The sequence below is a fragment of the Carassius auratus genome, chromosome 27 (assembly GCF_003368295.1).
Source record: "Carassius auratus strain Wakin chromosome 27, ASM336829v1, whole genome shotgun sequence".
NCBI lineage: Eukaryota > Metazoa > Chordata > Actinopteri > Cypriniformes > Cyprinidae > Carassius > Carassius auratus.
The window spans coordinates 30,411,508-30,436,986 of NC_039269.1; the positions used below are offsets into that span (position 1 = coordinate 30,411,508).

The window sequence follows — 25,479 nt, forward strand, 5'->3', positions numbered from 1 at the left end:
TGGATCTCAATGTTTTAGGCAAGGGAATAAGCAGGGAAACACTGGATGGATTAATGAATAGTCCATCACATGAATAAGTATTAAAATACAAAATATTACAATATATATATATTTTTTCTCAATTATCACTATTACAATTCATGGGAAGATGAAAAATTTGAAATGTATTAAAAGTAGTGCTAGACAACGATTTTCTTTTTTTTTTTAATTGCGATTAAATCAATTAAATTAAATATAAAACAAGCTATGTGTCACTGCCAGGACATTAAACATTTTATAGAAAATATTTTATAGTTTGTTATAGAAAAACAAGTTATGATCAGAGACCAGAACCTAGATCATAAAATCATAATAGGCATCTTAGACCTGCATGATCACGGGACCCAACGCCAGTGGCATAGCCACAAGGGGGCCTGGGTGGGTCTTGGTCCCCTCATTTTCATGTCCGGCCCCCTCAGATTTCCAATTGCTAAAAATAAATAAGCAGAATTTGATTTGTCGGTCTGATTGATAGATTGACCAATCAAAATGCTACGTGGTAAAATGCAGCTGTTTTCAAACTTGATTTGATTACCCTATGTCACATGTTGTGCATAACTTAGTCATCTTCGCTTGAGAGTTCATTAATATTTGGTGACAATGGCAGCTGCCGCGAAAAGGAAAATATTATGCTTTTCCAAAAAAGCACAGAAAGATGAGCGAGAAGGATAAAATGTGCCATCTACATCATCTGAGTCTGCTTCTGCAACAGCGAGTGAAGTGGCACCAAGCTTCTCAGGACACAGAAACGCCTTTTTCATCACAGGAGTGCAGCGGTGAGACTTCCACGACACAGATCGGCATAATGCCCAATGATTTGTCTGCAATTAATGAACTGCCTTCACAACCAGTGATGACCACATTTCCTTACACTGAGTTTGCCGGAAATAATTGTTGCTTTTCCCCAAAATGGTACAATGAGTTCACATGGCTTGAATATAGTTCAACAAATAATGCTGTGTTTTGCAAAGCTTGTCTGCATTTTCCCGATCCATGTGCAGAAAAAGCATTCATCTGCGATGGATTTACAGACTAGAAACACCTCCTCTATGATGGACTATGATGACATCATTGATATTTTTAATACTCCGCCTTGTCATGAAAAAAGAAAATCCAATGGTTTGAATTATAGCCGCTGAGCTATGTTGTATGCTGTTATGCTGCTGAAACAGTGAAGTAAAAATGCTGGGATTTTGTGCTGTATATATATTTGCTCATGCTGTATATATCCTGCTGTTTTTCGAAGTTAAATTAGAAGGTAAATTAAACTTGTGTGTGTGTGGGCTGTGGGAGAATAATTAGGGTGTGTTCACACTTGGCAATCTTAACCCCCAAAGCCTGGTTCGCCTGACTAGTGTGATCGCTCCATTTAGGAGTCCCTGGCTGGGTTGGAAGAGGTGGGCAAGAGCGCGGTTCAGTTATATATAGATCAGTCTATAGATCAGAACTTCTGATATGTGGTGCATGATTGCGTGAATATTTCTGAGCGGCAAAGGTGACAGATGTAAATCTGTATATTGTGAGAGGGCAGTGTGTTACCGTGTCGCATATGACTCAAAATAATTAACCAGAAATTTAACAAAACAATGCACTCCACTTTGTTGAGCAGGCGCTTCTCTGCTGTCTTCACGTGCTATCATAAAATTCCTATCTCCCATTTATGAAGTTGTGATTACGAGCTTGTTGCATTATTTTCAGTTAAAAATAACAGTGGACAGTGGTTTGTAAAAGCTGATGCTTAGCCTAAATAATTTGATCGGGAGCATACCCTCCTGTGACCCATGATTTGTCTGTATGTGTATACAGAGCCAGTGAGCAACAGACTTTCATAATAATAATAAAAAACGGTGTAAACCCGATAATAATGCGTTAGCTTGCCCAGCCCTAGTTAAAAGTTTTTCATCTATAAGATCTTTTTAAAAAGTCATCAGTGTATTGTTCTGTTTAACAGAATGGCTTATGATATATATATATTTTTTCTGCCTGATATCCAGAGACTAGTATGATTATTGGTGGCAGGGTTAGGGTTAACCTGTGACCTTCCTCCTGACTAATGATTACAGAGCATCTTATCTGTAGTGGTCAGCTGGTACTTTCTCAAATCGTTGTGGCTAGGTGCAGTGTTCATTCTGAGCTGCAAGCAGTGACAGTCCACTTGCTCATCACTCTCTGAGAGATTGTTCTGGTCCAGTGGTTAGTTCACTCTCCACACAGGAAGTGGTTTGAGTCAAGAAGCTATTATTATTATTAGTAGTAGTAGTAGTAGTTGTAGTAGTATTAATTTATACCAAGCATGCTTCATTTCAGTATTATAAAGAAGTTTCAGCCTTACAATTTTGATTGGTGAAGCATTGTTCCAAGAGCACTGATATAAAAATTCACTGTTCACTGAATAAATCCAGCACCACTGCTCACCTACGCAAGGTGTGTTTACACACTGACACCAGCATGAGATGCTGGTATGCTGGTGGACAATTGTAGTTATCGGTACATTTAATATTTTTACTAAATATATTGTCCCTTGAGTTGAGAACTTGAATTGAGTTATCCATATCAGTGTTCTTGCTGAAGATAGACTCCTTAATTTCCTCTGTCCAGAGACATTTAGATGTACATGTCTGTCTCTGGTTGCTGTGTTAGTGGGGTAGTCTGTGTGTGTGTGTGTGCGCGTGCGTGTGCATTTGTGTGTGAGTGTGTTGAATGGGTGTATTGAGCTGGATGTAACGTGTTGTGTGGTTCAGGCATTAGTGTGGCGTATCTCTGCTGACTGCATCCTCTCTGCTGCTGTATCAGCCCTTTTGTAAGCATTCAACTCACATTATTCACCGCTCCTGTCATTCATTGCTCAGTGTGTTTGTGATAACACATGCTAGCTAAAGTCTGATTATATCAACTATTAATGGGATAATTCACCCAATGAAAATTCTGTCATTACTTACTCACCCTCATGTCGTTCCAATCCTGTAGAACCTTCCTTCAAATTCAGAACACAAATTTAGATATTTTTGATGAAATCTGAGAGCTTTCTGACTCTCTATAGACAGAATAACCATGTGCAAGGCACACAAACACTGTAAGGACATCCCTAAAATGGTTAAACCATAATTTTATGAAGCTACGAGAATACTTCTTGTGTGCAATGAAAAAAAAAAAGTAATGACTTTAATCATTGATCAAACTGATCAATTGTTATAGTGGGTATATCATGACATTTTCATTTTAAAAGTTTTTGTTCTCCACCAAGTTGCAGAAATCTTCCACAAGAATGGCAAATTTACGATGAATAATCTCTATAAGTAACAATTAAAAAATGCAGTTGTTCTTTAATGTGAAATGCACATAACATGTTCTCATTTTATATAAAAATATGAATAACTATGAGGTAAATTAATAAAAATGTAATAAGAAATCCTATTAAAATATTGAGCATGTTTGAAAATACATGTATTTGAAAAAAATTGTGTTCTACTGTCTCTGTTTTAGTTTTTACTGTGGTATTGAAAATGGTCCAGATGAGTTTGTGTCCTTTCATGCACAAGTGTCATGATGTCCAGCTGGAGTGCCCATGAGTTCCTCTAGAGGGCACTCCATCCCAGACCTTTACCACTGTCTCTTTAGTCTCGCATTACCAGATCTTCAAACTGAAGGTCTGGAATTCATGGCAGCTTTCATTGGCCAAGGCCTGCCCATGAGGTAGGGTGACCATATGCGCCGTTCATATGGGACACGTCCAAGCCAGGATTTTAATATTGGCTAAAATATCCAGGTTTTGGCTTTTTGCACTGTGCAGGTTGATTGTTGTGTAACATTCATGAGAGTTATAAAGAGCAGAGCAGACGGCTCCTTATGCTTTTGAATCGCTTTCATGTGTTTGTTTGTTCGTTTGACTTGAAGCGTTGTGGCGCACTGTGTTTTTTTGTTTTTTTTTTGGATTTGTGCGCAGCGACACTTCAAGTCAATCGAACGAACAAACACATGCACATATTTGCATCACTTTGATCGTTCCCTCTAGTCCTCACCTTCTCACACGCAGCCCCACGATTGGTCGATTTTGCACAATACCTGCAAGCTATTGGTCAAGCTGCTCTGGATGTTTTAGGCATTATTAAAATCCTGGCTGGGACGTGTCCCGTATGAACGGCACATATGGTCACCCTACCATGAGGCCGTTTGACCGACATATCCAACAACCAATCACAGTTCGTTTTTGTTAATCGTCACGTTTCAGGTCATGGAAATGTCACCACAATCAATCAATCAATCACCTTTATTTATATAGCACTTTAAACAAAATACATTGCGTCAAAGCACTGAACAACATTCATTTGGAAAACAGTGCCTCAATAATGCAAAATGACAGTTAAAGGCAGTTCATCATTGAATTCAGGTATGTCATCTCTGTTCAGTTAAATAGTGTCTGTGCATTTATTTGCAATCAAGTCAATGATATCGCTGTAGATGAAGTGACCCCAACTAAGCAAGCCAGAGGCGACAGCGGCAAGGAACCGAAACTCCATCGGTGACAGAATGGAGAAAAAAACCTTGGGAGAAACCAGGCTCAGTTGGGGGGCCAGTGCTCCTCTGACCAAACGAAACCAGTAGTTCAATTCCAGACTGCAGCAATAACAGACCTATGTGTAAAACTCTGACGTATTTTAAAGATTCTATGCCGCAAACTTTAAATATTTCACATACTTTTGATAATCCAGTGTTTAGTTGATCCTGATAAGCACTGGTCATCACAGATGTAAACACGATGGCTTTTCTTCTTTCGTGAGTGGGTTTGGTGCCACAGTATCTTTGTTTCCAGGTGGAACGTTAAAGAATACGACAAACACATCTCACGGAAATCCTGTAGAATTTAACCAATCCAATAACGACTTCAACATTCCTGAAGTGTTTCCACTTTTGTGTCCCATATGCATCAGACGTTTAGCCAACGGTCCGTGGACGTGACGTCTGAGGCTGAGACTACTTGGACTACATTTCCCATAACACCCCATGCCTAGAAACTACATAAACCCCTGTTTGCTGTCAGGAGGATTTTTTAAGGTGCACTCAAACTAACTCAAACTAAAAGTCTTGTTCCACTATAAATGGATTTTCATTTTCATTTGCCTTGCCTTGCCTTGTTTTTGACCTTGGACTGTTTACTTGTTTTTATGATTGTTTGCTACCTGCCCTGACTTTTTCCTGTTTTTGGATTATGCTTCGTCTTGCTTTGGATACTGTTGTTTGCTGGTGTTGTACCCTGCCTGTTTTGACTATGATCTGTACAATAAAGCTCACATTTGGAATGTCACATCCCGTCCATTACAACAAGCTAGTTACTGGGTTTTTGGTCACTGACTTAAAGATTTTTTTCTACAGGGGTGCCCACACTGGTCTTGCATATCCCTCAGCAAATGTGCGGTTGTTGCCCCTGTTTATGGTAAAACTATAGGAGCATTTTTGCATTTCAGAAATATGCAGAACTTTTTGCTATTGTATTATAGGGGAAAATAAGTTTAAAATCACATGTCCAGCATATTATATGTAGATACCTCTGGGCTGTATCTTGGATAGATTATATGTATGATGTGGTTTTAATTTGTCTTGCAGTGAAGTATGTGGACTGTGGCAGAGGAGCTCATGTGAGGTTTGAATGCAGTCAGCCTGGAGACTTTGGGATATCAGTGGATGGGGTTGTGTTCGCCCTGCAGCCACTGCACAAGTCCCACTCCTGGACATCACCTCTGCTCATCAGAGCCCAGGATGAAGACACCCAGCAGCAGTGGCAGACACTGATCAGGCTGCTTCCTGTCAGAGACCATTCAACAACGGTACGACATGTGCATCACTTGTCATAGCTGGAACAGTGATCATTCAATTCAATTCAATTTTTTTTTTGTATAGCGCTTTTTACGATACAAATCGTTGCAATGCAACTTTACAGAAAATTAAGTTTCTACTATATTTTCACTTTTTATCGCCTAACCCTAAGGCAAGTCTTACCTGCTCTATGGCGGTCTACTCTCATTCTACTAATCCATTATTAAAGTGGGAAAAGAAATGGTCTTTCACAGGGGCACCCTTATGAATTATCTTATCAGTGGACAGACAGTGAACATGCAGAATCCGCAGAGAACAAAATTCAGAGGAGGTATCTGTTGAATTAACTCTGGTGGTGATGAATGTGTGTTCATTGTCAATAAAACATTCATTTAAAAAAAAATCACTGAACATCATTTAGACTTTTTGTTTTTGACTGAGTCGTGGCTGACCCCTGATGATTTAAGCCCATTCACTGAATTGGTACCTAGGTACAGTACCACGTAATTGGGATTGTGGTTTTTTGAATTCTCCATACACTACAAGCCACGGTGGAGGCATTGCATCTGTTTTTAAGAATAGTTTCATGTGTCATCCATTATCTGTTGTCACTTTTTCAAGCTTTGAGCTGCAGGTGTTTTTATTTAAAATGACAAATCTAGTGTGTGCCTTAATATATCGGCCGCCTAGATATAATGAGGACTTTATTGGGGATTTTGCAGATTTTTCAAGTAAAATTATGTTGAAGAATGATAAATTGCTGTTAGTGGGTGATTTTAAAATAAATGTGTGCTGTCCTACAAATCCATTGGTAGGAGTTTTTTTTTAAATGTAATTGATTATTTTAATCTTTTACAGCATGTGCATAAACCCACTCATGTTTTTGGTCATATTTTATACTTGGTTTTGTCTTTTGGTCTATGTGTTGATGATGTTGTTTTGAATATCATGAACAGCGCCCTCTTTCACCCTCAATACCCATGGCTGAAGTGCAAAGCAAGGCACTTATTTGGATTCATCACCTGATGTGTTATATATATTCCATCTGTTTGCCTCTTCTGGACTCAGTTGCTCCCTTGCATGTTAAAAAAAGTTATATCCAGACCTGAGCTCTGGCTAAATGACGTGACTCGGGGGACGAGGAAAGCTTGTCAAAAATTTGAATAAAAACTGGTTACAGATATCTTTTGAAATGTTTAATGTATCATGTAATATTTAATGTAATAAATTCTGCACTTAATCCAAAATCTGATTTCTGTTCTGACCCTCCAATTATTACTTGTGGGGCATTTTTGGATTGTTTTGTTTAAAAGATTTCCGATATCTCATCTTTGATCAAACCTGGTTTATTTGACCCTTCAGTTGTTCGCCTACCATCTGTTGGTTTTGACCATTTTGAACTTATTTCTCTGCAATCGTTAGCTAATGTAATCAGCCAGCTGAAACGAACTGTGCACTTGATATCATTCCAGCTAGGTTAGTGAAACAGGCATTTCATGTTCTTTGAACAGGGCTTTAGGCGATTTATTGACTGCAGTTGACTCAGGGCCCTCAGCAGATCTTGTTTTATTAGATCTTTGCACCGCAATCGATACTATTGAAAATGCATTAGCATTTAATGGGGTATAGACATTTATCAGAATATTGAAATTGTGTGTAGTGTTTTATGTTTTGAGACTGTTTTATTATGAGTTTACTTATTGTAACAGCACTTTGGTCAATGGTCAATTGTGTAAAAGTGGTCAATAAAAAAAAAGAAAGAAGAAAGAATTATTATATGATGCAATCAAATGTAAAGCACAATTTGGTAGTTCTGTATGTTGTTTCAGGGTTGGCATCATCTGAGGTCCTCTGAGGGGTAAGCATCATTTCTTTTCATGTGTTCTTGATCCAGACTAATGCTTGTGTAAATCCTAGTTACTACGGGATGTCGACTAACTGTTGGAACTTAATAGGTAGGCAGTGCAGAGACTGTAGAATTGGGGTAATATGATCATATTTTCTAGACCTGGTAAGGACTCTAGCTGCTGCATTTTGGACTACCTGTAGCTTGTTTATTAAAGAAGCAGGACAACCACATAGAAGTGCATTACAATAGTCCAGTCTAGAGGTCATAAATGCATGAACTAGCTTTTTTGCATCAGAAACATGTTTCGTAGCTTGGCAGTGTTTCTAAGATGGAAGAATGCGGTTTTTGTAACATTGTAAATATGATTTTCAAAAGACAAGTTACTTTCTAAAATAACACCCAGATTTTTCACTGTAGAAGTAACAGTACATCCGTCTAGTTGCAAATCATAATCCAAGAGATTCTGTGTACAGTTTTTTGGTCCAATAAGTTATACCTCTGTCTTATCCAAATTTAATAGAAGAAAATGATTGGTCATCCAAACTTTTAAACTTTTTAACACACTCTGTTAGGTTAGAAAATTTAGAAGTTTCACCTGGTCTCGTTGAGATATATAGTTGAGAATCATCAGCATAACATTGGAGACTAATCCCGTATTTCCTAATAATATTACCAATGGGCAACATGTATATTGAAAATAGCAAAGAACCTAGGACAGATCTTTGTGGCACTCCATATTTAACTGGTGATAATTATAGATGTCTCCCCATTTAAATAAAAGTGTCATGATCTATGGTGTTGAACGCGGCACTAAAATAAATTAAAACTAGCAATGAGATGTAGCCTTGGTCTGACACAAGAAGCAAGTAATTTGTAATTCCACTAGTTCACGCTTACATATAATTAGCTGAGGTATGGTTTGCGTATTTGGCGTGCTGTCCGGGGAAGGGCTCCGAGCTCGGGAATGGCCCGAATATAGAGTACCCCCCATTCCCGACTATTCATAAAGTGAACTCAAAGTGTTAATTGGGTAAGCTTCGCTGGTGGTCGGATGGAAAGTCCAAGATTGCTTAAGCGGGAAAGCATCTGACAGGAGTTTAATACTCGCAATGTCATACGAGTAAGTTTTGCTGATAGTTGAACGGAGAAGGCAAAGGTTGGCTCAACCGGGAGCACTCTTGCAGCGCCTGACAGGGAGTTCGATACTAAGGATGATTTGGTTGTCATGGTTGTCCTACCTGGTTTACTTGGAAGCATGTTTAGTCTTGTAAGACGTTGTACCGAAAGACATGATTATAGCAGTAATGTTAACCCCTTACCAGTCACCCCCCATTTTTGGCATGGAGACAGAAATTACATACCCAAAATAAAAATGTTTCTGCTCCTGATTCTTTCTGACTAGATACATGATCAACATTTGTCCACGAGCTGACACTTTGACGTTTACCATTCAGGTAAGGCGAATGTAATGTCTTGGACATTATGTCTTGGACCATTATCATGCAATATTGTATTTATATTAGAGAAGATAGTGCCCATGTTGCTTGTCATTTCATCTAGTTCATGTGCACATGGACACAGAGCAGTTGAGATAAATCAGGCAGGTTATTTGTTATTCTGTCTTTGGTGGCTAGAAAAATAATTCTGCCCGGATGATAACGCGGTGCCATATAGTTAATATCAGTAATGCGCATCGTGCGCGGATGATCATGAAGGGCGCATTTGAAGTCGCTTTCGAAATTCGCCAGCCTTTCTCACGCCGCGGTGACGCATTCGCACTTCAAATGCGCCCTTCGAAGTGTGCATTCTGACTTTGGGACAGCTTACGTCGTGACGCTGTGACCCAATCGCACTTCACATCAGCACTTCGGAGTCCACACACTTCAGTTTGGGACACCCTTCATCGCGCTGCTGTGATGCATTCGCACTTCAAATGCGCACTTCGCAGTCCATGCACTTATGTTTGGGACACAGCAAATGACGGCACGGGGAGTGAGGCCCAGATCAGTCCAGTGATATGTGGCCCAAATCAGGCTAAGATCTGGCAGCATATTATGTGACCCATGATAAACAAGATAATTGCATGATAATATTGCATGATAATGGTTAAATGATCACATACATTTTAATGTACAGTGTAGTATTGTTGAAATGTAATCTTTTAAATGGCAAGTCAAAACAGAATGAAACATTATCATTTAAAAATTAAGGAAATCAGTCAAGTGTGTTAAACTGCACTTAATTATAATTTTAATACATTTTATATTAGTATTCTTGGTACAAATAATCTTAGAATCCTTATATGAAAAGAAAGAGAGAGAGAGTATTTAACTGTTATCATATAATATTTATTTGGTTTACTATGGGACACACACTGATCTATAATAGAGATCATTTTTATTAGTTTGCTGTCATGCACAAGCATTAAATAAAATGATCATTAAAGTATTTAATTTTTATTTAAATCCTGTATCCATGTGATGCTTGGTGTGAGAACAGATCCAAATTCAAGCCGCATTCATTGGCAATATGTATCTCCTTCCTCTGTAGCTATAGTAACTATTTAAAAATGTGGGTAAGAAGTTTTAAAACATTTAAAACATGTTTTGAAAGAGAAATGCGCGCCTTGAGGGAGTGGATCTGGGTATTTTCATCGTTTAACAACTTAAATTATGCCCTGCTCCCCGCACTACTATTATATTCTGCCAGAGTGGACTGCAACTGCAATGCATTGTCATTTGGACTACTGTGGTACTGCTCTTTGTCACATCTGTAATAAATTAGTATGATTAAGTTACATGTGTCTATCTGTAACGTTTCTCTTATAGACTGTATACTTTATACACTCACTCTTTTTTGGTTGATTTGTTCTTTATAAAAATAAATAGATAGATAAACAAAGCAATGCAATACATTACATGATGTGTGGGTTTTAAGTCTGATTTTCTATTCAGTTTAATATACTTTATTGGCATAAATTGTGTGTACATTAAAGCATGTCAAAAAATGAATAATTGTGATCATAATAATATACAAGGTAATACTGTGAAATATTACAATTCCCAGACAGCAATATAGTGTTGGCCCAGATCTGGCCCACATCTGGCCCGCGTGAAATCCATTCGGTCGGATCTGGGTCGACACTGTTTGCTGTCTGGGTTGGGTCTGGGCTATATAAGGCTCAGGTGTGGCTCAGATTTTGGGATTCTGGTTTACTTAAGGCTGAGAATTTGCACCAATAATAAAACCCGTTTTGGCCCAGTTCAGAGCCAGCTAAGGCTGATTAACTGGCTGAGATTCAGGCCGGTTATGGCCTATGTGTGGCCCGAGCCTTTAATCCAGTTCTGGGCCACTTCCGGGCCATAATTTTTTGTGGTACTTGGGCCGAGGGAAAAGTCATTGTGTGGCCCGGATCTGGGCCAGAAGACATTTGCTACGTGGGATTAACCAATAGGTCTGAGAGAAAATCTGCAAATTATTCTAGGAATTTTGTATACAGCCCTGGTGGTCTATACGCAGTAGCCAGAGCAAGAGATACAATATATTTATTTTGCATATCTGACAGTGTAACATTAAAGGGTGCATAACATACACAGTTTCACCTAATCTCATGTTAATCTTGAGTACCTATAGAGTTGTACTGCATCCTTCATATATCCAAAAAGTCTTTAGTTTTATCATATTTATAAAAGAAATATACAGCTGTTCGATTCTTTCCGAAAAAAGCAGAGCTCCTGGAGGCGTGCCATGAGCGGAGCTATAATACTGATGTTTCGTGTTTTTTCCATTAACATATATTCACTTATGTGCTGATTTCCAACAAAATACAGAAATCTGATACAATTGTACTTACATGAATGGTGTCTTTTATCACAGGGACAGCTCCATGTTTTAATAGCATACCATGTGCAAAACCTGTGTCGACTTGGGCCTTGTTTATAAAACATTCATCACTCAAATGACCAGAACACACAAACGCACTTGATACACTCCGTTGCTGCCCCAGAAAAACAAACTGCATCCACTGTTCATGTAACGCTGGGTTCTTGGGGAAGCTGAACATGGTGAACTTTCCCTCACATCCAAAAATGCACTTATTTGGAGGCATTCTCGAACAAATCCTATGCAGCACTGCAGACAATTTTGAAGCCCGTTGATGTGTGCATGCCGGGAGAAATGCTCATATAAGGACTTCTGTTCTCTTCTACGTCATTAGATACACGATCGAAAAAAACCCAGCCTAAACTTGTACCAACCCGGGAAGTAAGATTTTCTGCACAAAAATTCTCAGTCATTCTTCTAAATTATATATATATTTTTACTTTGGCCATGTTTAGCATGAGAATCCATCTCTTTAACACTGTGAACAACTCTGAATACACGAAAGACCATTGTACCCCCCCCCCTTTTAAGCAGAAGTATTTTGAATTTAGTTAAACCTGTATCCTGTATTCTGAGTAACATTAAGAATATCACTATATATTATCGCGACCATTACCATGTCATTCTTCTAATGATGTAGCAAGTACATCGGGTGTTATGGGAAGTGTTCCCGGTTCCGGTTTACCTAATTAATGCAGCCTAAAAACCATTAACGGATTTGGATATTAGAAGCATATTAGTGTTATGTGTAAACCTTTAATCTAGATTTAAACTGCAAGAGTGTGTCTGCCTCCTGAACAATGTTAGGTAGGTTATTCCAGAGTTTAGGCGCTAAATATGAAAAGGATCTACCGCCCACAGTTGATTTTAATATTAAGGTGCTAAACCATTCAGGGCTTTACAAGTAAAATAGGCAAGATTTTGAAATCTATACAATGTTTGATAGGGAGCCAGTGCAGTGTTGAGAGGACCAAGCTAATATGGTCATACTTCTTGTTTCTAGTAAGAACTCTAGCTGCTGCATTTTGGACTAACTGGAGTTTGTTTATTAAGCGTACAGAACAACCACCCAATAAAGCATCACAAGCATAGGAGAGCATAGGCCATAATTTATATATATTTTTGAGATAGAAAAATGCAGTTTTACAAATGCTAGAAACATGGGATTCTAAGGAAAGATTGCTATCAAATAGCACATCTAGGTTCCTAACTTATGACTTAGAATTGACAGAGCAGCCATCAAATCTTAGACAGCATTCTAGGTTATTACATGCAGAGTTTTTAGGTCCTATAATTAACACCTCTGTTTTTTCAGAATTTAGCAGTAAGAAATTACTCATCATCCAGTTTTTCATATCGACTATGCATTCCGTTAGTTTTTCGAATTGTTATGTTTCACTGGGGTGCGAAGAAATATTGAGCTTAGTACAATCAGCAAAACAGTGAAAGCTAACACAGTGTTTCCAGATGATATCTCCCAAGAGTAACATGTAAAGCATGAAGAGTAACGGCCCTAATACTGAGCCTTGAGGTACTCCATACTGCACTTGAGATTGATATGATACCTCTTCATTCACTGCTACGAACTGATTGCGGTCATATAAGTATATTTTAGACCATGCCAATGCACAATAAAGTTTTCTAGTCTATGCAAAAGAATGTTGTGGTCAATAGTGTCGAATGCAGAACTTAGTAATCTGTTTGCCAGTGTTTGACCCATGCCTGTTATGACCCCATCTCAGCGTAATAAAATCTTGCACATGGATCTGAATGTCTCACGAATCATCAGCCCCGTTATAGAATACTTGGCCACACAAGGCCACACGAAATAATTTTGTTAGCCTTTAGACAAGGCCCGCAATCGCCTGAGATATATTTTTTGTGAATTTAGCTATAGCACACTATTCGGACCTTCCAGACTGTCTTTTGATAGAGTTTTTTTGCGATGGCATTAATCAACCTCTACAATCTGAGGTTAGTTAAAAAGGTCCACATTCATCCCTCAGTTCATCAGCGTTAGTACTCGTTCCCCAAAGCGTTTTCCACACAGCTCCAGTTCCTGAAGAGGAACGTCTCTAGGTTACGTATGTAACCCTAGTTCCTCGAGGGAACGAGAAGCTGCGTCTCGAGGTCATACCCCCAGCCAGGGCCAGATTAACACTTTGTTGTACCCTGGGCAACAATATTCAAGGGCCCCATCATCACGACCCCAGGATCACCATAATATGGTCATATACAGAATGTATTACTGTAATTAACAGTAAATATACTCAATACTTCAAATTCTAACTGTCATCAGGTGTATTTTGATTTACAAATATTGAAATGCTCATAGAACTACAAATGCACTACTATGTCCCCTATCAAAGACATTCACTCACATATGATGCTATGAAAACAAAACTCATCAGTATCTGTATAATCTGGTAAAATTGACCCACTACATTGAGAGGGAGGGAAATATCCTCCATTTTCACAAAAATGAATAAATAAGCAACCACTTTCGAACCATTGTTTATTAAACAACATTTATTCCCAATAGAAATGTATTGAATTGATAGAGCTATAACAGAAGACCACAGACAACACATCAAGAAACAATTTGGTTCTCAGCTCATTTTAAGCAGAAATCAACCTGACAGGGTTCAAGTTATTAGTCCAACAAACAATTTGAAATCTGTCAGTTATCCCTCCACAACAATTTACAGCATTTTAATGAAGCTGGCACCTCAAGGAAAAAATAAATAAATAAAATGCAGTATCACGATTATCTGCTTATAAACATTTTTATCCTAAGCTCATTTTAACAGACAACACATCAAGAAACAATTTGGTTCTCAGCTCATTTTAAGCAGAAATCAACCTGACAGGGTGACCCTGTTTCCCCAGAATTGAAAGGCAATCAAGTTATTAGTCCAACAAACAATTTGAAATCTGTCAGTTATCCCTCCACAACAATTTACAGCATTTTAATGAAGCTGGCACCTCAAGGAAAAAATAAATAAATAAAATGCAGTATCACGATTATCTGCTTATAAACATTTTTATCCTAAGCTCATTTTAACTTGTTTTAAAATAGAACAATAACATATCACAGCCCAATTAACCAGTTAAACATTTTTGCTACATTAACATTTAAAAATCTGTCAATTTCTCTGAAGACAAGACAGAAATAAATGCTACATAATCTGGCAAAACACACATTTTTAGTCCTAAATAATGACGAAGTGCATGTTTGAATTTGAAATGCTCTTCGCTCTCGGGGCTGTAAACGTAAACTGGCGGTGTAGAAAAGTCCTGGCTACCTGAGTTGTCCTCGTCGTTGACGGAAGCTGACTTAACAGATCTGTCGGCAACATTAACAGGAGTGAAGAAATTACCTATTTTAGGTATATACTTTAAATTTTCTATGTTTCTGATGTCCTTTCCTTTTTTAATTTCCGCTTCGCGCTCCCACTTGGCTTCTCCATGACGTAACCCGCTCTGGCGTAACATTTGACCCACCTCATGCGGACTGACCAATGAGGAGAGGGTCTTAACTTGAGGCCCTCTCTTCATTGGTCAGTCCGCATGAGACTGACTCTCAACCGCTCTCAACTCACGTTCAAAGTCATAGGCAGCGCATCGTCTCTCTGTGCAGCGCAAAAGCCAGTGTTGACAGTTCGTTTAATATAAAGCGGGAGATTACAAGATACTGTATTTTGCTCGTGCCCTTGCTGCCCTGGGCCCTTTAGAGGTCTTGGGCCCCTGGGCAATTGCCCAGTTGCCCGTATGGTTAATTCGGCCCTGCCCCCAGCACCCCTGCTGGCACTTGCTGGTACTCGAAGCTGAAGCCAGCTGCGCGGCTCGTGCCTTTATAGCTTCCTGGTCGCTTACATCACTCCGCCCGTGATGTCAAGCTCTCCTATAAGACAGATTAGATATGATATTCAGAGTCGCTAAGGCTAAACGCGTTCCCAAAGCATTTTTGACGCAGCGTCTTGTTCCCTCGAGGAACTAGGGTTACATACGCAACCTAGAGATGTTTTCCGTGAGGGAGTAAACAAGATTATTTTCACATAATTTAGAAAGAAAAATTCTAGGCTACAAGATCCAGATCTTAAAAGTCCCGAGAACCAATGTTATGTAAACATTTTATGTCCTTATTCAAGTGATTTACAATTTTTTGTTTTTCACTAACCACGCATAAACATTGTTTTCTCAAAAACACAATCATGTACATACATGCTGCTCACATATTATCATAGTCCAGTTTGTGCTGAATACAGTAAGATTAGACTTGCCATTTAGATGTTTATAAGCAACTGAAAAAAGCACAAATGTGAGGGCATAACAAAACTTCTCTAGGCCCCAAAAATACCCTTAGACCTCAGAGGGTTAAATTGGTTCCAGTCTTATCTTACCTTTGACCCGTGGGGTCCCTCAAGGCTCAACTCTAGCACCCGTGTTTTTTGTATATGTATATGTTTGTATATGTTTCCCCTCGGTTCTATCTTTGAGGAGTATGGTATAACTATCATTGTTACGCAGATGACACTCTAATATATATATTCCTTTGAAACATAAGAATGGATTGAATGGATATATTCGGTGGCGAGTGCCTTATGGTTGTTAAAGCATGGATGTCTCTAAATTTTGTCTGAATGAGGGTAAAACAGACCTTATTGTCATGGTTCATGATTTCGCCATCTCTTGTCTGTGTTTGTGTTGGAGTGGGTGGAGCCGCTGATCACTGGGCTGATCAGCACCTCAATCATGACTAATCAGCATGTCAGCTGCAGAGGATCTCTGCTGACTATTTAGTCTCTCTGTTTTCACCTTGTCTCTTGTCAGATCGTTGTTTGGATGTTCCTGCCTGTTCCCGCCTGTCCAGTTTCTTTGCTGCCTGTTCGTTTGTCCTGCACGTCTGCCTTCATGTCGTCAACATCTCTTGGATTATCACCGCCGTCAACTTCCGGATCTTTGTTCGTCTTCATTCACCTCACAGGATCGTCACGTCCGGACTGGGCTGTACTACAGCATCCCTGTGTCACTGAGTGTTTGCTTCCTTGGACATTGTTTTCGTATCCTCATCACCATCCCTGTTCCACATTTACTAATAAACTCACTTTTACTTGCTATTGAATCCATCTTATGTTTTTCACTGAAACATGGCTCTGCAACGATGTCCCAAGCAGCGTGGTACATATGGATGGAGGCTCTTTCTTCAGGGCTGACAGAGTAGCAGCAACCTCTGGTAAAAACAAAGGTGGTGGAGTATGCATTTATGTTAACAAATCATGGTGTAAAGACTCTGTCATTGTTGATACCTACTGCTCTGCTGATCTGGAGTTCCTGATTATCAAGTGCAGGCCATTCTATCTACCACGTGAGTTTACTTGCATTCTTGCTGCTGCAGTTTATGTACCTCCGGACGCTAATGCTAACGTGGCTATGAAAGAACTTTGTGCTGCTATTAGCAAATTACAAACCCTGCACCCGGATGGAGCCTTTATTGTTGCTGGGGACTTCAATCACTGCACTTTAAGATCTGTTCTCCCTAAATTTCATCAAAATGTCTCCTGCACTACAAGGGGACATAAAACACTGGACCACGTTTATACTAATGTGACTGATGCCTACAAAGTCACACCCCTCCCCCATCTGGTTCAGTCAGACCACCTCTCTTTGTTCCTGCTCCCCAAGTATACCCCGGTCATCAAATGTGTGAAACCTACAATAAGGACTGTTAAAATCTGGCTAGAAGGTGCAGACTCCACTCTTCAACATCAGTTCCAGCACACAGACTGGAGTGAGTTTGCTGCCCAGGCCACCACAAACTCTCAGATTAACATTGACACTTACACAAACTCTGTCCTGGAGCACATCAACAGATGTGTAAGCAGAGTGACCACACTCAAAAAAATAAAAATTTTCCCCAATCAGAAGCTCTGGATGAACAGAGAGGTTCGCCTCCTGCTCAAAGCAAGAGATGCAGCCTTCAGGTCTGGAGACCAGGAGGCTTACAGCTCAGCCAGAGCCAACCTGAGGAAGGGTATCTGCCAGGCCAAACTCACACATAAACAGAGGATTGAAGAACACTTCAATTCTTCAGACCCCCGGCGTATGTGGCAAGGCATACAATCTATCACAGATTACAAACCACCTAACTCTGTGCCCCCCTCCAGCTCTGCCTCCCTCCCAGAAGCTCAATCACTTTTATGCTCGCTTTGATAAAAATAATAAGGAGATCTCACTCAAAGCTGAGCATCAACCCAGTGAACTGCCTCTCACACTCTCCACATCAGATGTTTACTCCACTCTGCGTAAAGTGAATGGACGGAAAGCAGCTGGCCCTGACGGAATACCTGGTCGTGTGCTTAAAGCCTGTGCGGAGCAGCTGGCTGAGGTCTTCACAGACATTTTCAATCTGTCCCTGGCCCAAACAACTGTCCCCACTTGCTTCAAAACCTCCACCATCGTGCCTGTACCGAAGCACTCCACTGCCTCGGTCCCTAACGACTTCCGTCCTGTTGCACTCACCCCCATCATTGCCAAGTGCTTTGAGAAACTGGTCGCATCCCACTTAAAATCCTGTCTCCCTGCTACATTAGACCCATTCCAATTTGCCTATCGCAACAATAGGTCAACAGAGGACGCCATCTCAACGGCACTTCACTCTGCCCTCACCCACCTGGACAGTCAGAACACACATGTGAGATTGCTGTTCATAGATTTCAGTTCTGCATTTAATACGGTAATCCCCTCCAAGCTGATCTCCAAACTCAGCCATCTTGGAATCAGCACACCCATCTGCAACTGGATTCTAGATTTTCTGACTTACAGACCTCAGTCTGTTAAGTTAGATAACCTCTCCTCCTCCATCATAACCCTGAACACTGGAGTGCCACAAGGCTGCGTACTTAGCCCTCTCCTGTACTCCCTATTCACCCATGACTGTGTTCCTGTTTATGGCTCCAACACCATAATCAAATTCGCAGATGACACCATGATGGTAGGTCTGATCAAGGATGACGATGAGTCAGCCTACAGGGATGAGGTGCAGCACCTGGCTGTGTGGTGTGCCACCAGCAACCTGGAACTAAACACCCAGAAGACTAAGGAGATCATTGTGGACTTCAGGCGGACTAGGAATCATGCACACACACCCATCTACATCAACGGAGCTGTAGTGGAGCGTGTGTCGAATTTCAAGTTCCATGGCATCCACATCTCAGATGACCTCACCTGGTCCCTAAACACCTCCACCCTGGTCAAAAAGGCTCAGCAGCGCCTTTACTTCTTACGGAGCCTTAAAAAAGTTCACCTCAGTCCTAGGATCCTTTCTGAATTCTACCGCTGTACCATTGAGAGCATACTCACAAACTGCATCTCAGTGTGGTACAGCAATATCTCTGCATCTGACCGCAAAGCACTCCAGCGGGTGGTGAAAACTGCTCAACGGATCACCGGCACCCAGTTAACCTCCATCGAGAACATTTATCAGAAGCGCTGTCTGGGCAGGGCAAGAAACATCATCAAGGATGCCTTTCACCCTAACCATGGACTTTTCACCCTCCTTCCATCCGGCAGGCGTTACAGGAGCCTACGCTCTCGAACTAGTAGGCTCAGGAAGAGCTTCTTTCCTGAGGCTGTGACACTCCTGAACGCCACACCACCAATCTAACCTGCACCTGCTCTTTTACTGCACTGGTCATAGTACTTTACATACATGTATTTCACTACTCATATTTTGCACAGACTGCACATGGTTAAATCCATTACACTATAAACTGTCTAAAGCTGTTACTGTACAAGCACAGTAAACTATTCTACAAAAAATATCATTGCACTACTGTTATTTTGCATATAATTGTTAAACAATACTTTGGCACACTCGTTCAACTGTATTTATTATTACTGTTCTCAAGTTCCTGCTATTCATAATGTATATATAATCCTTCTTTGCTCTGTTCATAATGTACATACAATCCCTACATTACATTCATATTTATATTCTGTATATACTCTGATCAATATTGTATATAGCAACTCCACTGTACATTCTGTATATCATAAGCTTTACTTACTCTGCACTTTTATGTATATATAACACTATATTCTTGCACTTCTGGTTAGATGCTAACTGCATTTCATTAGCTCTGTACTTGTACTCTGCATAATGACAATAAAGTTGAATCTAATCTAATTTCATCTCATCATTTCGTCACACTTAAGTAAAGCCGTATGTGGAAAATATGGGTGTAGTGTTGGACAGTGCCTTAAAGCATGATAGACAAGTCAATCAAGTTGTGAAATCTAGTTCCTATCGGTTGTGATACCTGGTAAAAATGAAGTCCTTTCTTTCTTTTACTAATTTTTAAAGAGTAATCCATGCTTTTATCACCACTAGGCTTGATTATTGTAACTCTCTTTATTTGGGGATCAGTCTATCCTCCTTAAACCGCCTTCAGGTGGTTCAAAATGTGGGTGCCAGAGTCCTGATGGGAGATCGAAAGCTCCTGCAGTCATAACATTGGTTACCTGTGTGCTACAGGGTTAATTTTAAAGTGCTTTTACTGGTTTTTACTTACATCTCGGCTTTGTTGATAGACCAACAAACTGCAAGAGCTCTCAGGTCAACATTTGCCGTAGTTGCTCTGATACTTTGGAATAGTCTCCCTACAGAAAACAGAACTGCTCCTAAACTATCCATTTTTAAATCCAGGTTGAAACATTTTTATTTGGTCTGTCTTATTATTCATGATTTGCATTGCTCAGCCCTGTTTCTTACAGTTTTATTTGTTATCCTTGTCTTTGTTTTTAATTCTGTTTGTGGTTGGTTACTGTGATGCTGTAGACCCTTGCAGATCTACTGCTGCACGTTTTAGGTCCAGGGGAAAAAAGTAAATTATGGTTGACCCGTAGAAGTAAATGAAAGGTGACTTATTTAAAGTGTGTTGTAAAAATATCCAGCGGTGAGAGTATATAATATTTACACAAGTGCTAAGTCCAAACACACACACAAAAAAAATGTCGTTCCAAATGGTGAAGATCAACTCTTCACAGTTACTTTGTATGGCACACTGGTCAACGGTAGTTGTGTTTAGACATATGTGTTATTCCTGCTTCCTGCTTGCCTTGCTGCTGGTTTGTGATTGCTCAGTGTAGCTTTGTTTTTCTGTATAATCTTTATCTTATTATCACTCTCTGTTGTTTAAAGTGATAAAATATAACATAATTCCCACCATATTTCTGATATGATGGGGAAGTCGTTGCCTAGTGGTTAGAGAGTATGACTCTTAACCCTAAGGTTGTGGGTTTGAGTCTCAGGCTGGCATTACTACAGCTGAGGTGCCCTTGAGCAAGGCACTGAACCTCCAACTGTGCCCCGGGCATCACAGCATGAAATGGCTGCCCAGTTTTCTGGGTGTGTATTCACGATGTGTGTGTGCACTTTGGATGGGTTAAATACAGAGTGCAGGGCAACTTGGTGACAGTGAGGCAGCATAGTCATGGGTCAAAACATTGCTCTTCTGTTCTGAACAAACATTAAACAGGTTCTCCCCACTCAGTGATGCACCCAATGAGAAACCTAATGAAAGTAGTTTAGTTATTGAGGATTCTATTGTACGGAACGTGAAAATAGAGACACCACCCACCATAGTCCAATGTTTACCGGGAGCCAGAGCGCCTGACATCTTGGCAAATTTAAAAGTACTAGCTAATGCTAAATGTAAATACAGTAAGATTGTTATTCACGCCGGCACTAATGATGCTTGATTTTGCCAGTCTGAGATCACTAAAAATAGCATTAAAGAGGTGTGTAAACTTGCAAGCACGATGTCAGACTCTGTAATATGCTTTGGTCCCCTCCCTGCTTACCATGGTGATGATATGCATAGCAGATTGTCATCATTCAATTGCTGGATGTCTAAGTGGTGCCTGCAGAATAACATAGGTTTCATAGAAAATTGGACGAACTTTTGGGGCAGACCTGAACTGTTGAAAAGAGATGGTCTTCACCCCGGGGGTGGTACCACACTTCTCTATAAATATGGCACATAGTCTTAGAGTTTGTACTTGACTAACTGGGGCCCAGGTCAGGAAGCAGGCAGACTGGCTAAACCAACCATCTGCTAGCTGCCTCACATCAAATAAGTCAGTTAATTCTCAACACATAGAGACTCTTTCACCTAGATATTACACTATAGAGACTGTGTCTGTTCCCCGAACTACAATCTTTTCCCCGAACTAGAAAATACAAAAGACGTCCAAACCAATTTAAGAGTAACAATTTAACTGAGGTTCAACAAATAAAAAACAGATGCAATACAGATAAATAAATGATAAAGCTTGGCTTATTGAATATCAGGTCCCTTTCTACGAAAGCAGTTTTTGTATGCTATTGGGGTTAGACAACACGTCTCAGGACCTACTAATTGTCGAAATCATGCTCTAAATTAAATACTGTCACATGGAATTGATGTTGATGGTGTTGGAATTATGCAGCCAAGTGATGATATCTCAGATCCTTATTTAGTTTTGTGCAAACTTGATATAGCTAAAACTGTAAATTCTACTTGTTAGAGTTATGGTAGAACCATCACTTCTACCACAAAAGACTGCTTTGTAAGTAATCTTCCTGATGTATCACAATTCCTTAGCATATCCAAACCTCAGAACAACTTGATGATGTAACAGAAACTATGGACTCTTTTTTAGCATTTTAAATACAGTTGCTCTTTTACGCTTAAGGAAGGTTAAGAAACAGTCTGACACCAAGGTATAATGAGCACACTCGCACCATAAAGAGAGCAGCCCGGAAAATGGAGCGCAGCTGGAGGTAAACAAAACAAGATGTATTTCATATTGCTTGGTGGGAAAGTATCCTATCCTACAGAAAACCATTAAAAACTACTAGATCTGATTAACTTTTGTCTCTTTTAGAAGAAAACAAACATAACCCCAGGTATTTATTCAATACAGTGGCTAAATTAACAAAAATAAAGCATCAACAAGTGTTGACATTTCCCAACATCACAGCAGTAATGACTTTATGAACTACTTTACTTCTAGGATTGATACTATTAGAAATACATTTGTAACCATGCAGCCGTCAGCTACAGTATCACACCAAACAGTGCATATGTTAGACCCTATTCCATCTAAGGTCCTAAAAGAGGTGCTTCCAGAAGTCATAGATCCTCTTCTGACTATTATTAATTCATTAGGATATGTCCCCAAAACCTTCAAACTGGCTGTTATTTAGCCTCTCATCAAAAAAAAAAAAAAACACAACTTGACCCCAAAGAACAAGTTAATTATAGACCTATCTCAAATTTCCCTTTTCTATCCAAGATACTAGAAGAGGTAGTACCCTCACAATTATATTCCTTCTTAGAGAAAAATAGTATCTGTGAGGATTTTCAGTCAGGATTTAGACTTGAATGATGTAACTGCCCTCCTTAGAGTTACAAATGACCTGATCTTATCATCTGATCGTGGATGTATCTATGACTGCTATTGGATCTTAGTGCTGCGTTCAAAACTATTGACTATCGGCAGCCATATCACCCTGGAGCCCAAGACCGGTTGCCCACTGAAGCTAAGCAGGGCTAAGCCTGGTCAGTACCTGGATGGGAGACCTCCTGAGAAAACTAGGTTGCTGCTGGAAGAGGTGCTAGTGAGGCCAGCCGGGGGTGCTCACCCTGTGGTCTGTGTGGGTCCTAGCGCCCCAGTGTAGTGATGGGGACACTATACTGTCAACAAGCACCGTCCTTCGGATGGGACGTTAAACTGAGGTCCTGACTCTCTGTGGTCATTAAAAATCCCAGGATGTCTTTCGAAAAGAGTAGAGGTGTGACCTCGGCATCCTGGCTCAATTCGCCCATTGGCCTCCGACCATCATGGCCTCCTAACAATCCCCATATCTGCTGATTGGCTTCATCACTCTGTCTCCTCTCCACCAGTAAGCTGGTGTGTGGTGGGTGTTCTGGCGCACTATGGCTGCCGTCGCATCATCCACACTGCATGCTGCACACTGGTGGTGGATGAGGAGACCATGACCATGTAAGCGCTTTGAGTGTCTAGAAAAGCGCTATATAAATGTAGGGTATTATTATTATTATTATTATTATTGACCACAACATTCTTTTGCATAAAACTTTGTTGGCACTAGTGGAACAGTGAACTGCATTAGCGTGGTTTAAATCGTACTTATATGATCGCCCTCAATTTGTAGCAGTGAATGAAGAGGTATCATATCGATCACAAGTGCAGTATGGAGTACCTCAAGGCTCAGTACTAGGGCCGTTACTCTTCATGCTTTACATGTTACCCTTGGGAGATATCATCAGGAAACACGGTGTTAGCTTTCACTGTTATGCTGATGATACTCAGCTCTATATTTCTTCGTGGCCCGGCAAAACATACCAATTTGAAAATCTAATGGAATGCATAGTCGATATGAAAAACTGGATGACGAGTAATTTCTTATTGCTAAATTCCGAACAGAGGTATTAATTATAGAACCAAAAAATGCTGTCTAAGACTTGATAGCTGCTCTGTCAATTCTTAGTCAAGTTAGGAAAATAGGTGTGCTATTTGATAGAAATCTTTTCTTAGAAACCACGATTCTAGCATTTGTAAAACATCTCGGTTATGTATGGTAACCCTCATTCCCTGAACGAGGGAACGGAGACGCCACATCGGTGGCCGATGCAAAATAGGATATCACTTCGATAGACCAATCTACTTCGAGTGTAAACTAAACGTGCCAATGCACACTGGCATGCAATTATTGCATCCAGCTGCCACTGATCACAGCGTGGGTATAAGAATGCAGCAGGTGCAATGCATACCAGCTTTTCGCTGAGGAGCCGAGCCGGAGACCCGGCAGCTCATGGCGGTACAGCAACCATGGCGACGGGACATGGCATCTCCATTCCCTCCTTCAGGGAACGAGGGTTACCATACGTAACCGAGATGTTCCCTTTCAGTCGGTGACTCTTGACACCACGTCAGTGACCGACGCAAAATGGGATACCTACCAAGGCGCCATGGGTGCTGCCCCTTCCAGTGCCCTGTGTGAGCCGCCTGCGCCCCTATTAGGTGTAGGCCGGGGCTCAGAACAAGTAGTTCCACTCACCATTATCAAAGCACTACCTCACTGGGTGAGATTGGATAACACTGGGAAAATGTACCTGTTCCAATTGGAACATAGACGCTGTGGAAGCCCTATCCTTCCCGAAGGAGGTCTCAGGAGCAAATACACATATAGCATCCGTTTAGGGTATATGGAGAAATTCGAGGTGATTAAAACCCTCTTGGGAAGGCAGAAGTCTGCTGGGGAAACACGGGCTCTAAGGCTATACTGTGGACTATACACATATGATTACCGCTTAGGTCTCAATATGGAACCCAACCTTCCATGGTGCACATGGCACACCCTGTGCCTGATAAGCCAGGGTTATGGGATCCACACTCCAGTGGGCCATCCTCTGCTTAGAGATGACATTCCCCTTCTGCCGGCCTCCGTAACAGACAAAGAGCCGGTCTGAGGTCCTGGTGCTTTGTGTTCGGTCTTGTTCGGAAGGCAGACACACTCTTGCAGTTTAAATCTAGATTAAAGACCCATCTCTTTAACCTGGCATACACATAACATACTAATATGCTTTTAATATCCAAATCCGTTAAAGGATTTTTAGGCTGCATTAATTAGGTAAACTGGAACCGGGAACACTTCCCATAACACCCTATGTACTTGCTACATCATTAGAAGAATGGCATCTACGCTAATATTTGTCTGTTTCTCTCTTATTCCGAGGTCACCGTAGCCACCAGATCCAGTCTGTGTCCAGATCAGAGGGTCACTGCAGTCAGCCAGATCCAGTACGTATCCAGACCAGATGGTGGAT

At 40.4% G+C, this 25,479-nt stretch overlaps 1 protein-coding gene across 1 annotated transcript in view; it reads left to right on the forward strand.

Annotated features, from left to right (window-relative positions):
- The window catches only part of zmp:0000000625 (cadherin-2), a 127,600-nt gene that overhangs the window by 34,302 nt on the left and 67,819 nt on the right, over nt 1-25,479 (forward strand). Inside the window, exon 3 of the mRNA XM_026207138.1 lies at nt 5,641-5,861. Coding sequence (XP_026062923.1) covers nt 5,641-5,861 — 221 coding nt within the window. The remainder of the gene's footprint in view (nt 1-5,640; nt 5,862-25,479) is intronic.